The 12346-nt window shown below is 37.7% G+C and overlaps 1 protein-coding gene across 2 annotated transcripts in view; it reads left to right on the top strand.

Annotated features, from left to right (window-relative positions):
* The window catches only part of LOC145538907 (solute carrier family 15 member 2), a 45771-nt gene extending 36852 nt beyond the window's left edge, over nucleotides 1–8919 (top strand). For both annotated transcript variants that reach the window (XM_081571809.1, XM_081571810.1), the window contains 3 exons: nucleotides 5562–5708; nucleotides 6521–6625; nucleotides 6976–8919. In XM_081571809.1, the coding sequence (XP_081427935.1) occupies nucleotides 5562–5708; nucleotides 6521–6625; nucleotides 6976–7152 (429 nt within the window). In that variant the 3' untranslated portion in view covers nucleotides 7153–8919. The remainder of the gene's footprint in view (nucleotides 1–5561; nucleotides 5709–6520; nucleotides 6626–6975) is intronic.
* Nucleotides 8920–12346: the final 3427 nt, after the last annotated feature.

Raw genomic sequence — 12346 nt, 5'->3', positions numbered from 1 at the left:
ATAACAGTTCAGTTCAGTTCAGTCGCTCAGTCGTGTCCAACTCTTTGCGACCCCATGAACTGCAACATGCCAGGCCTCCCTGTCCATCACCAACTCCTGGAGCCTAACCAAACTCATGTCCATTGAGTTGGTGATGCCATGCAACCATCTCATCCTTTGTCGTCCCCTCCTCCTCCTGCCCTCAATCTTTCCCAGCATCAGGGTCTTTTCAGGGTATATAACAGTACTTCATTTCTTTTTATTGCCCTATAATATCCCATGGCATGGATATAACACATACTGATTATGTATTCATCAGTATATGGACACTTGGTTTTTTCACCTTTTGACTGATATAAATAATGTTGCTATGAATATTCATGTACAAGTGTTTGTGTGAGTACATATTTTCACTTCTCTTGGGTATAACTAGGAGTGGAATTGTTGGGTCACATGGTAATTCTGTGTTTAACCATTTGAGGAACTGCCATGTGTTTAGTTGCTCAGTCATGTCCGACTCTTTGCGACCCTTTGGACTGTGGCCTGCCAGGCTCCTCTGTACATGGGGATTATCCAGGCAAGAATACTGGAGGGGGTTGCTATGCCCTCCTGGGGATCTTTGCAACCCAGGGATCAAACCCAGGTTTCCTGCATTGCAGGTGGATTCTTTACCATCTGAGCCACCAGGGAAGCCCTTTTGCAAAGTGAATGCACATTTATCATTCCCATGAGTCAACGGTGGCAATATTCTCACATCTTTGCAGCACTTATTTTTCTGTCTTATTAATTATAGCCATTCTAGTAGGTATGAAACGGTATCTCATTGTGGTTTTGATTTGTATTTTCCTGATGACTAATGATGTTGAGCACCTTTTAATGTACTTATTGGCCACTTGTAATCAGGTTTGGAGAAATGTCTATTAAGATTCTTTGTGCAATTTCTAATTGAGTTGTCTTTTAGTTATTGATTTGTAAGGGCTTTCCAGGTGATGCTAGTGGTAAAGAACCTACCTGTCAATGCAGGAGACTTAAGAGATGTAGGTTCAATCCCTGGTTGGGGAAGATCCCCTGGAGGAGGGTATGGCAATCCACTCCAGTTTTCTTGCCTGGAGAATCATGGACAGAGGAGCCTGGCAGTCTACATTCCATAGGGTTCATAAAGAGTTGGACAAGACTGAAGCAACTTAGCATACAAGTATTCTTTATGTATTTTAAATATAAGTCCATTATTAGATATACAATTTGCAAATATTTTCTCCCATTCATAAGATTGTCTTTAACTTTCTTGATGGTGTCCACTGAAATACAAACACTTTTAATCTATATGATGTTCAATTTATCAACTTTTTCTTTGGTTGCATATGCTTTAAGTGTTACATCTAAGAAACCATTGCCATATCTAAGCTCATGAGGATTTATGCCTATATTTACTTCTAAGTATTATTGTTTTTACCTCTTACATTTCAGTTCAGTTCAGTTCAGTTGCTTGGTCGTGTCCGACTCTTTGCAACCTCATGAACCGCAGCACGCCAGGCCTCCGTGTCCATCACCAACTCCTGGAGTTTACCCAAACTCATGTCCATTGAGTCAGTGATGCCATCCAACCATCTCATCCTCTGTCGTCCCCTTCTCCTCCTGCCCTCAATCTTTCCCAGCATCAGGGTCTTTTCCAATGAGTCAGCTCTTCGCATGAGGTGGCCAAAGTATTGGAGTTTCAGCTTCAACATCAGTCCTTCCAATGAACACCCAGGACTGATCTCCTTTAGGATGGACTGGCTGGATCTCCTTGTAGTCCAAGGGACTCTCAAAAGTCTTCTCCAACACCACAGTTCAAAAGCATCAATTCTTTGGTGCTCAGCTTTCTTCATAGTCCAACTCTCACATCCATACATGACTACTGGAAAAACCATAGCCTTGTATCTCTCTTATATTTAGGACTTCTATATGTAGCTCAGTTAGTAAAGAATCTGCTTGCAATACAGGAGACCTGGTTTCGATCCCTGGATTGGGAAGATCCCCTGGAGAAGGAAATGGCAACCCACTCCAGTATTCTTGCCTGGAGAATCCCCATGGACAGAGAAGCCTGGTGGGTTATAGTACATGGGATTGCAAAGAGTCAGACATGACTTAGCAACTAAACCACCATTTAGGAGTTTAATTTATCTTGAGTTAATTTTTGCATATGGTATGAGCTTGGGGGTTAACTTCATTCTTTTGTATGTGAACATCCAGTTATCCCAACACAATCTGTTGAAGATTCTTCTTTTCCCACTAAATGGTCTTGACATTCTTGTCAAAAGTCAACTGACCAAAAATGTGAGGGTTTATTTCTGGAGTCAATTCTATTCCATTTACCTATATATTTATTCCTGTGCCAATACCATAATCTCTTAATTACTGTTACTTTGTAGTCAATTTAAAAATCAGGAAGTATGAGTCTTTCAATTTTGCTCATCCTTCCCTTTCAAGATTGGTTTGGCTATTATGGGTTCCCTGAATTTTCATTAAGTCTTAGGATCAGCTTGGGATCAGCAGCCAGCTGGGATTTTTTTTTAATAAAGATTGCATTGAATTTGTGAGGTGATTGTGAGGAGTTTTGCTACCTTAACAATATTGTCTCCTGATCAGTGAACATGAAATGTCTTTCCATTTATCTTAGGTCTTCTTCAAGATGTAAATATTTTTAACAATGTTTTTGTACCTTTTGGAGTATAGGTTTTACATTTGTTTTGTTGTATTTATTCCTAAGTATTTTATTCTTTATTTTGCTGTTACTAATGGAATCATTTCCCTACTTTCATTTTTACATTGCTCATTGGAAATATGTAGAAATACAATTGATACTGATCTTATGTCCTGCAACCTTACTGAACTCGTTTGTTAGTTTTAATAGATTTTTAGTGGATCCCTTAGGACTTTATACATACAAGATCATGTTATCTGCATAAAGAAGCTTTACTTCTCTCTTTCAGTGGATGACTTTTACTTCTTTTTCTTAATGAAGTGCTCTTGCTTGAACCACCAATAAAATACTGAATAGAAGTGCTGAGAGTAGACATCCACTTAGGGGGAAAGCATTCAGTCTTTTATCACTGAGTATGTTAGCTGTGGGGTTTTTATAGGTGTCATTGATTGGGTATCAGGTTAAGTTCCCTTCTATTCCTAGTCTGTTGTGGTTTTTGTTTGTATGTTTTTTTACTAGGAAAGTGGGAAGAGGCATTGAATTTTGTCAAATGCTTTTTCTGTGTCTACTGAAAATCATGTGATTTTCTATTGATATGGTGCATTAATTGATTTTCTGCTGTTAAAGCAACCTAGCTGTATTAGTTTTCTAGGGCCACTGTAACAATGTACCACAGGCTGAATGGCTTAAAAAACAGAAATTTATTGTCTTACAGTCATGAAGGCTAGAAGTCCAAGACCAAGGTGTTGGTAGAGGAGGTTCCTTCTGAGAGCTGTGAGAAAGAATCTGTTTCATTTAGCTTCCTTTAGCTTTCAGTGTTTTTCTGGCAATGTTTGGTGTTCCTTGGTGTGTAGAAGAATCACCCCAGTCTCCACTGTCATCTTCTCATGGAATTCTCCCATTGGTTTGTCCAAATTTCTCTTATGAAGACACCAGTCATATTGGATTAGGGCCCACCTGAATGACCTCATTATAATTTGACTAATTATATCTGCAACAACTCTATTTCCAAATAAGGTCACATTCTCAGGTGGGTAATAGGGGCTTGAATTCAACATATGAGTTTTAGGGGGACACAACTCAACTCATAACACTTGCATTCCTGGTGTTATTTCAGTTTTTCTTTGTTCTGTCTATAGTATACTACTCAAGTTAGAGGCTATATATATTGTTTCTGAATGCGAGGATCTAATAAGCATCTAGAGTAGAGATCATAAATTAGAGGTTCTGAGGGCCCAGTTCCTCATGTAGTTCTGTTTTGTCTGGTTGCAGTCTTGACAAAAATGATAATAATTATTATTAATTGACAATATTTAAAATTCAAGCAATTTCACCAAAGAAACTGGATTCCTAACATTTCTTTGTTATTAGATCAGAAAATTTTGTAACAAGTATTATCACGTCACTTGGCTTGTGCTATAGTGGCTGTACACTTTAGACAGTTTACCATAGTCTGTATCATTCCCATTCAATCTACTTTGTTTACTTAATTATTATACTTGTCTGTGAGTATTTAAGAATGTGACTTTTATTTACAAGCTCAGGTCATGGTCTTCTCTGAGGCTAAGAAAACCCAAATATATTCCCAGTATTGTTCACAATATCAACGAAAGCAACACTTTCCTTACTACATTTTGAATGCAGTGACTCTGACTCTTATGAAGACATCAGTCATATTAGATTAGGGCCCACCTCAATCTACTTTGTTTACTTAATTATTATACTTGTCTGTGAGTATTTAAGAATGTGACTTTTATTTACAAGCTCAGGTCATGGTCTTCTCTGAGGCTAAGAAAACCCAAATATATTCCCAGTATTGTTCACAATATCAACGAAAGCAACACTTTCCTTACTACATTTTGAATGCAGTGACTCTGACTCTTATGAAGACATCAGTCATATTAGATTAGGGCCCACCTCAATGATTTAATTATAACTTGACTAATTATATCTGCAACAACTCTATTTCCAAATAAGGAAATCAAAAGCATTTCAACATCAAGAACTTTTTATTTCAGGACTTTTGAACTTGACATTTTATCTCTATTTTTAATCTCATGATATATCCAAGTATTACATCTACTATTAAATAACAGCTGCTACCTAATAAGTTGGTTTTATTCCTATAAAAATATATAATTTCAAAAATTTCATTCCATTTATTGTACAATAAAACCAAATATAGCTGAGAACCTGCATACAGTAAAAGTAGTTTTAGGGAAAAAAGACTGTAGAATCATGTATATTTGGTAAGTTTAATAACAAAAAATTGACCCTGAAAAGATTCTTTTTGACCAAAATTTTATAGGAATATAGCATCTTTTTGACAAAATTTTTATGTGTAAGTTTGAGTCTAAAAATAATGGCCAGAAAATAGAAGACAAAATAGCAGGTGGTATTTGATATAGGTATTTAAAAATTGATCAGGAAAATCTTTAATGTAAGTGTTACCAAGAAAATAATTTATTCCGATAAAGTAATTTTAGTAAGATATTTAAATGGAAAATGTTAGAAATATTTTAATTGTACTTAACTTTTTTAAGTACATGCTTTTCTGATAATTGTTCATATATCAGATGCCATTTTACATTTAAAATGTTGGCCAGGATCAAAATATGCAGTAGGTCAAAATGTTGGGACTCCAAACGACAGCATTAAAATAGTCTGCCATTTAAGGGCTCTGCAATAATGGTATCTGATTGACTGAAGCCAGCCAAGTGAGTGGAGTGTTACCAAAAGGAATTTCAAAAACCAAATTATATAGAAATTGCTCAATCTCTTCATGGTACCACAAGAATGACAATACAATGAGGAGATGGATATAAGATCATAAATGCCATAGGCCAGGAATATTTACTTGAGACTCCTAACAAGCCCATTTCTTGTTTCCCTCACTAAGAGAACCAATCAGGGTCCTCAGGCCTGGAAGATGGAATACATCCCAGCCAACAAAATGTCCATCGCATGGCAGCTACCACAATATGCTCTTGTTACAGCTGGGGAGGTCATGTTCTCTGTCACAGGACTCGAGTTTTCTTATTCTCAGGTAGGTTTTTGCAAGTGGAAAGTGGAGGTGGAGCTATTGCTCAGAGGATGGAGTTTTAATCCTGACACTGCCTCACTTGGGGCTTCCCCGGTGGCTCAGATGGTAAAGAATCTGCCTATAATGCAGCAGGCCCAGGTTCAGTCCCTGGGTTGGGAAGATCCCCTGCAGAAGGGATTGGCTACTCACTCCAGTATTCTTGCCTGGAGAATTCCATGGACAGAGGAGCCTGGCAGGATATAGTCAATGGGGTCACAAAGAGTTGGACACAACTGAGCAACCAACACTTTGACTGCCTTAATTAGGTATGTGACCATGGCCAAGACCTCTATAGTTTTTGGCTTTAGATTTCTTATGACCGTGAACAGAGTATCAACTTGACTCCAGGAACATGGCAGGCTGGATCCCTATGCTGTTTGAGATCCAGAAAAGGATACTGAAACATTAAGAATAAGGACTGTGGAATCAAACTGTCCATGTTCAAATTTTGGCTGAACATCTATTGTGTAACCTTCAGCAAGTGAATTATCATCTCTCTAATGCTATTTTTGTGTAAAATAAGAATAGTAATAGAAATTATCCCTTAGGGTTGTAATGAAGATTATTTGATATAATGAATCTAAAATATTCAGTTAAGAGCTCCATCTTGTTGTTACTATGAACATTATTACCATTCCCTGAACCAATGTGATAGCTGAACTTGTGGCAGAAGTTCAAATGTGGAAGTTGAGGTGGGAGAAGTTTTCTGGGTGGATGCATGGGATTGGAGGGTGGTGTAGGGAGTTTCTTTACTCACAGATTTGTGTCTTCTCTAGGCTCCCTCTAGCATGAAGTCTGTACTCCAGGCAGCCTGGTTGTTGACAGTTGCAGTTGGGAATATCATTGTGCTTATTGTGGCACAGTTCAGTGGCCTGGCTCAGGTATGTACCTAAGAGAAACAGAAGCACGTGTCTACCCAAGGATTTCCCTCCTTCTTCCTCTGCTGCCCTTCCCCGACCCCTCTGTCTCCCACTCAGCCCTCTGTGTCCCACTCAACCCTCTGACCTGAGATGAATTAGACACAGATTTTGCCAGGAAAATAGACATGTAAGTTGCAATAATGGCCACATAGGTCCATGTGAGTCGAGGACAGTGAGCCCTGTCTTCTCCTACCAAAGCTCTTCCTAAACTAGTGACCCTGTGTTAATCTGCTCTCCATTCCTCATCCTATAAAGATCCCTTTAGTTTCAGGTTCTCCATATTTTTCTCTTGTATGTATTTCTTCCTACAGTGGGCTGAATTCATTTTGTTTTCCTGCCTCTTGCTGGTGGTCTGCCTGATCTTCTCCATCATGGGCTACTACTATGTTCCTTTAAAGCCAGGGGATGTTCAGGGGTCAGCTGATAAGCAGACCCCCCAAATCCAAGGAAATATGATCAACCTGGAAACCAAGAAGACAAAGGTCTAATGGCTCCCTGGACTCTGACCAGACCCCAGTTCCTGACTCTGGTCTTGGCCATCACCATCTTCAAGCATTTTTTACTCCAGCTTGGTTAGAAGAGAGAAATAGCATCATATCCGAGTTGATCTCCTCTACTTTTCTCTCATGATAGAGGCAGCTCCAGGACTAGGTTTTTCAGTGCATTACAGGAAGGCCCCTGAAACTCTATATCTTCCCATCTGTCAGTGAACTCAGTAAACAGTGTGTAGCATTGCTGAAGCTGACCTGCTGTTTCCAAAAACACAAATGTATAATTGAGATTGGTCTCTGTGGTTATCAAAGTTATGTAGGAATTCTTTTACCTGCCATTTAGAACTGATTGTCCCACTCTCTGAAGTGCTGATTCAGGGGCAAAATTGCAGAATTAACAGAGAAATGGTATTTTAATGTTCTTCATTAGCAGTGTAATTGTACTGTGTACAAGGACTTCAAGAATTGGTATGTCTGGTGTGATCTGGTCCAGGACCTGCTTTGTCAGCTATCTAGGTCTGATAAGACCTTACTAAATTTTTCAGTACAGATAGTAGGAGAAAAATTAAATTTTACTAACATATAGGAGATGATACATCTTTCTGATAATTAGTCTTTTATCTACTAACCCAAATGCCCTTTCTCAGTACTGATACATCCTTGGAAACCTAATTAAAGAGAATAAACATGGTTCTGGAAAACAGAACAAGTATAAACTGTGGAAGTCCTGATGAGCCAGTCTTCTTGTGTACACTCTTCTTAGGGACTACATTGTTTCAGCCCTAGATCATACCCTTCTGTGGACAACTGTATAGAAGACACTAATTATAACTTTCCAACTCTGTCTTTTTAATGTTATTAGGCGAGGTTTTTCTTATTATCACATTGTCTTGCTTATTGCAACAAGTATTTAATAACAACAGTATTTGGCTCAGCTGGTAAAGAATCCGCCTGCAATGCGGGAGACCTGAGTTCAATTCCTGAAAGATCCCCTTGAGAAGGGAAAGGCTACCCACTCCAGTATTCTGGCCTGGAGAATTCCATGGACTGTATAGTCCATGGGGTCGCAAAGAGTCGGACACAACTGAGCGACTTTCACTTTCATTTCCATTTTATTAGTACTTCCTTTGGCCTCAAAGCAGCGGATCTGTTTTGATAACTTTAACTGTTTTGACAAATTTTAAATGACTTGTTTATTTTTTTAAAAAGTTATCTTAACACTCTAGGTTTGAGCTTCTAAAATGGCAATGCTCAATGAAGGGCATGGTCGCATATCAAGATTCTAACAAAATCTGGGGGTTAGAGTGGTAGAACATGACAGGGTTTTGTTTGTTTGTTGATGTGTTGGTGAAAAAAGTTGAGAAATATTACTTTATACACAATGAATGACTCAGTGGACAGACGTGGGAATATTATGACTCTACTGTGTATTGGTGGGGAGAGTTCAAACATTTCCATTGGTTTTGCTCCATTATTCTCATCTAGAACTGTTTTGAAACAGTCACATTGTAAACATAACAAAGAAAGTTGCTCCAGTTTCCCAGGCTTTAATACTCTAGCTTCAGTTACCAAGTTTTCAGAAGTACCGAAGTGAAAGCAACACTATGCATTTTCGACAGATACCTTAATGTGAACTTGACTGTGCTTCTTCAAAAGATAATCTGTTCATTTTTGAAGTAGCTTTAACTCCACCTATTCTATGAACTACTGTCTCAAAAGATATTAACAGTGCTCTGTGAATAAAAGTTTCTGTGGTTAAATAAATGTTGGAAATGAAGCATATTATATCCTCTTCTTAAGACTTGCATATTAAAGATTCTGAGAAATGCTTCAGTAAAGACATAAGACACCTCATTTAGCCTCACATGGTATAGTGTTCTGCAGAACATGGACTTGGGAAAAACTGGCAGGCAATTCTTCCTTATGTTGAACTAAATGCTTTTTCTTTGAAACACCTTACCATTGGTTCTTTCCTTTATGGCTAACAAAAGTAAGCATAAACCCCTCTTTTATGCAGCAGACTTTTTGCTATTTGGGGAGAATTTTCATGTCACCTCCACAGTCATTAAGTATTCATCAAACTGAAGATTTTTAGTTTATTTCATGGCTCTTCACAGAGCCTAGTTCAGTCCTTTCACAACTGTTTTTCCGATTCTGAAAAATATCCTTTGCTTGAAATTCAATAGTAGATAAGAATCTCTCTTAATATGTGTTATCTGAAGCCAAATATGTACAACATTCCAGAAGAGGTTGGACCAGAAGAACTAGAACCCGCCTTTCTCCCAACAATACACTTCTGTTTTATGCAGCCTTAGGTAACATTAGATGTTTTAGGCAACTATATTACAATATAGGTTTACATTTTAAACAATTCAGAGTTTTTTAAAATTCATTTTTGAGTTTCACTTATGCCATTCATCTAGGTGTTAGGGAAAAAAAAGATGAATAATCTGCTATACCTGTGTGCAAGCTTACCTCACTTATCTTGACTGGCTGTCTTAGAGACTACATGGGGCTTGAGGAAGTCATGAGTACTGAGGAAGAGCAATATGGACAGTATGACAGGACTGGAGTAAGTCAGTCAAGTATGAACAGGTAGAGGATGCCATCCCAGGAAGCTAGGGACCAGATCATGTGGGGCTTTGTGGCCATGGTAAGACATTATGATGCTATTCTAAGTCCCATGTGAAACCACTGGAGGTTCAGGACATGGGAGTGACATAATCTGTTTCTCTCAGTTCCACTGGTTGCTAAGTACAGAATTGTGTGTAAGTAGGAAATAGTGGACACAAAGAGTCTAAGTAAAACATGATTGTTATTTGGACAAGGTGGTAGCAGTGGAGGTGGAGAGAAGTGGTTTGACTTGGAATTTATCATTAAGGAAGGACAGACATGAACTGAGTATGGTCTACGTACATGATTTGAAAGAAAGAAATTCTGACAGATTTGAAGGCTCAAGTAATGAGGATGAATGATGGTGCAATTTTCTGAGACTAGGGAAGACTAGGGTAAAAATTGATTTGGAGTGTTAAGTAACTAAGAGTTTTGTGCATGTTGAACTTCAGATCCCAATAGGGTATCCAACTTGGGCTGGGTATATAAACTTGAGAGTCATCAGCATACAAATGGTATTTAAAGGTGTGCCATGGGAGGAGATAGCCTAAATGTCATAGAGAATGTTATAATAAATGTTATACAGAAGGGCTTCAAGGAGTACCCCTGGAGTTTCACAACATTAGAGATCGAGAAGAGGAGGATCCAGAAGATTATGAGAATTGGTGATTTATGAAGTAATTGGAAAACCAGGAGAGTGTGATTTAATTACACATTCTTCATTACAATTAGATAAAACTAAAATGAAAAAAGAATTTTTTTACCTAAAGGAAGCACATGGAAACTTGGGTTCTGATAATTTCCATGTAAGTTTTCCTGAATCCTTTTGCTTCCATGGTTTAATTCAATGTAATGGACCTTTTTTTTTTTTTAACCTGAGAGACATTATATCAGAAGCTATGGGAGAACTAAATGGGAATAGAGTCCTTACTCTTAAGGAGCCTGCAGAAGGAAGAGAAGGCATATACATAAATAGCTATCATGTAAATAAAAACTAGTGTAATAAATTTCATTTGTTTAGCAATTTACTTTTCATGTTCATTATTTCAGTCCTGTTTACTGAAGACAGAATGTCACCTATGCCAAGGAAATTACAAAATGTTACAAAAATTCATGAGAGTTTACTTCTGGCCACAGAAATCGAGAAAGGATTCATGGAATAGATATCATTTTAGGCTTCACTTTGAAGGTGACTAGAATTTGGACATGGAAGTGAGGGATAAGAGAGCATTCCAGGTAGCAAGCTTCCAACACAAGCAGAGGTGAAGGCAGGAAAACACAACATTGGGAAAATGATGAGTAGCCTAATTTGTGTGGAGCAGAGTGTGTGCATAGAAGTAGTGGGAGATAAAGCTGTAGAAGTACATAATATGTTGGAGTCTTCCACATCCATAGACATAAACATTAACACCAATTCTCTGACACCTTTTTAAGGTGCCAAAGATCTCCATTTTATTTTAGCTGGGGTAACTCAGTCATCCTCAAACTCAACTATATCTTAAAGCTTCCTTTGGTCATCATTTCCTCTCTGTTTACAGAACTTCTTTTGAGTCATTCATTACTGGTGAGTCTGCTGGTGACAAATTTTCTTAGTTTTTCTTCATTTAAGAATGCCTTTATTCGCTCTTCATTCCTGAAGTATATTTTCCCTATATATAGATGTAAGATTAAGAGTTTTATTTCAGCACTTCAAAAATGCTGTACTACTTGTTTTGGGTTTCAGATTAAAAAAAATATTGCTATCCAGGGTGCAGACGCTGCTGTCATGAGGTTTGAGCTGCACAGCCTGGGTAGAATCACTTTGCATAACCAACTTAACATATCAAAAAATCTGCTGTCATTTGAACCATTTTTCTATTATAGACAATGTGTCATTTTCTCTGCAACTGCTTTCAAGATTTGTGTTTTTTTTTCTTTTTTCTGGCTTTCTGAAGTTTGGTTGATGATGTGTCATGGCTTGAATTTTTTCTTTTAGTTTATCCTTTTTGTGATTCCCTAATCTTTTTGAATCTGTAGATTCGTATCTTTCATCGAACTTGAAAATTTTTCGTCCTTTGACTATTTCTTTCAATAATTTTTCAGCCCTACTCTCTTTCTCCTCTGCTTCTGGGGCTCTCATGACATAAATATTAGATCTTTTTTTTCTTTTCCCACATGCCCCTGAGTCTCTGTTCATTTGCTGTTGTTGACAGCAAGTTGTTGATAGCTAAGATTAATCTGTTTTTCAGTTTACTGATTCTTTACTCTGTCATCTCTAGTCTACTGTTGAGCACATCTACTGAGTTTTGCATCATTTACTGTAATTTTCAGTTTCACAATTTCTTTTATAGCTTAGTTTCTTTGCTGATGGTTTCTACTTTTTCATTTGTTTCAACAATGTGTGTAATTGCTAGTTAAAATATTTTTACAACTGCTGTTTTACAGTCATTGTCAGATAATTCCAACATCTGAATCATCTCATTGTTGGCATCTGCTAACTGTCTTTTCTCATTACAGTTATGATTTTCCTGGTTCTTAGATGGGTGAGTTATTTTCAATTATGTCTTGTACATTTTTGTTGTTAGACTCTGCATGCTAC

The sequence above is a fragment of the Giraffa tippelskirchi genome, chromosome 2 (assembly GCF_054371585.1).
Source record: "Giraffa tippelskirchi isolate mGirTip1 chromosome 2, T2T-mGirTip1v1.2.pri, whole genome shotgun sequence".
NCBI lineage: Eukaryota > Metazoa > Chordata > Mammalia > Artiodactyla > Giraffidae > Giraffa > Giraffa tippelskirchi.
Note: the sequence above shows the minus strand (reverse complement) of the source record. Positions and strands in the feature narration are given on the sequence as shown.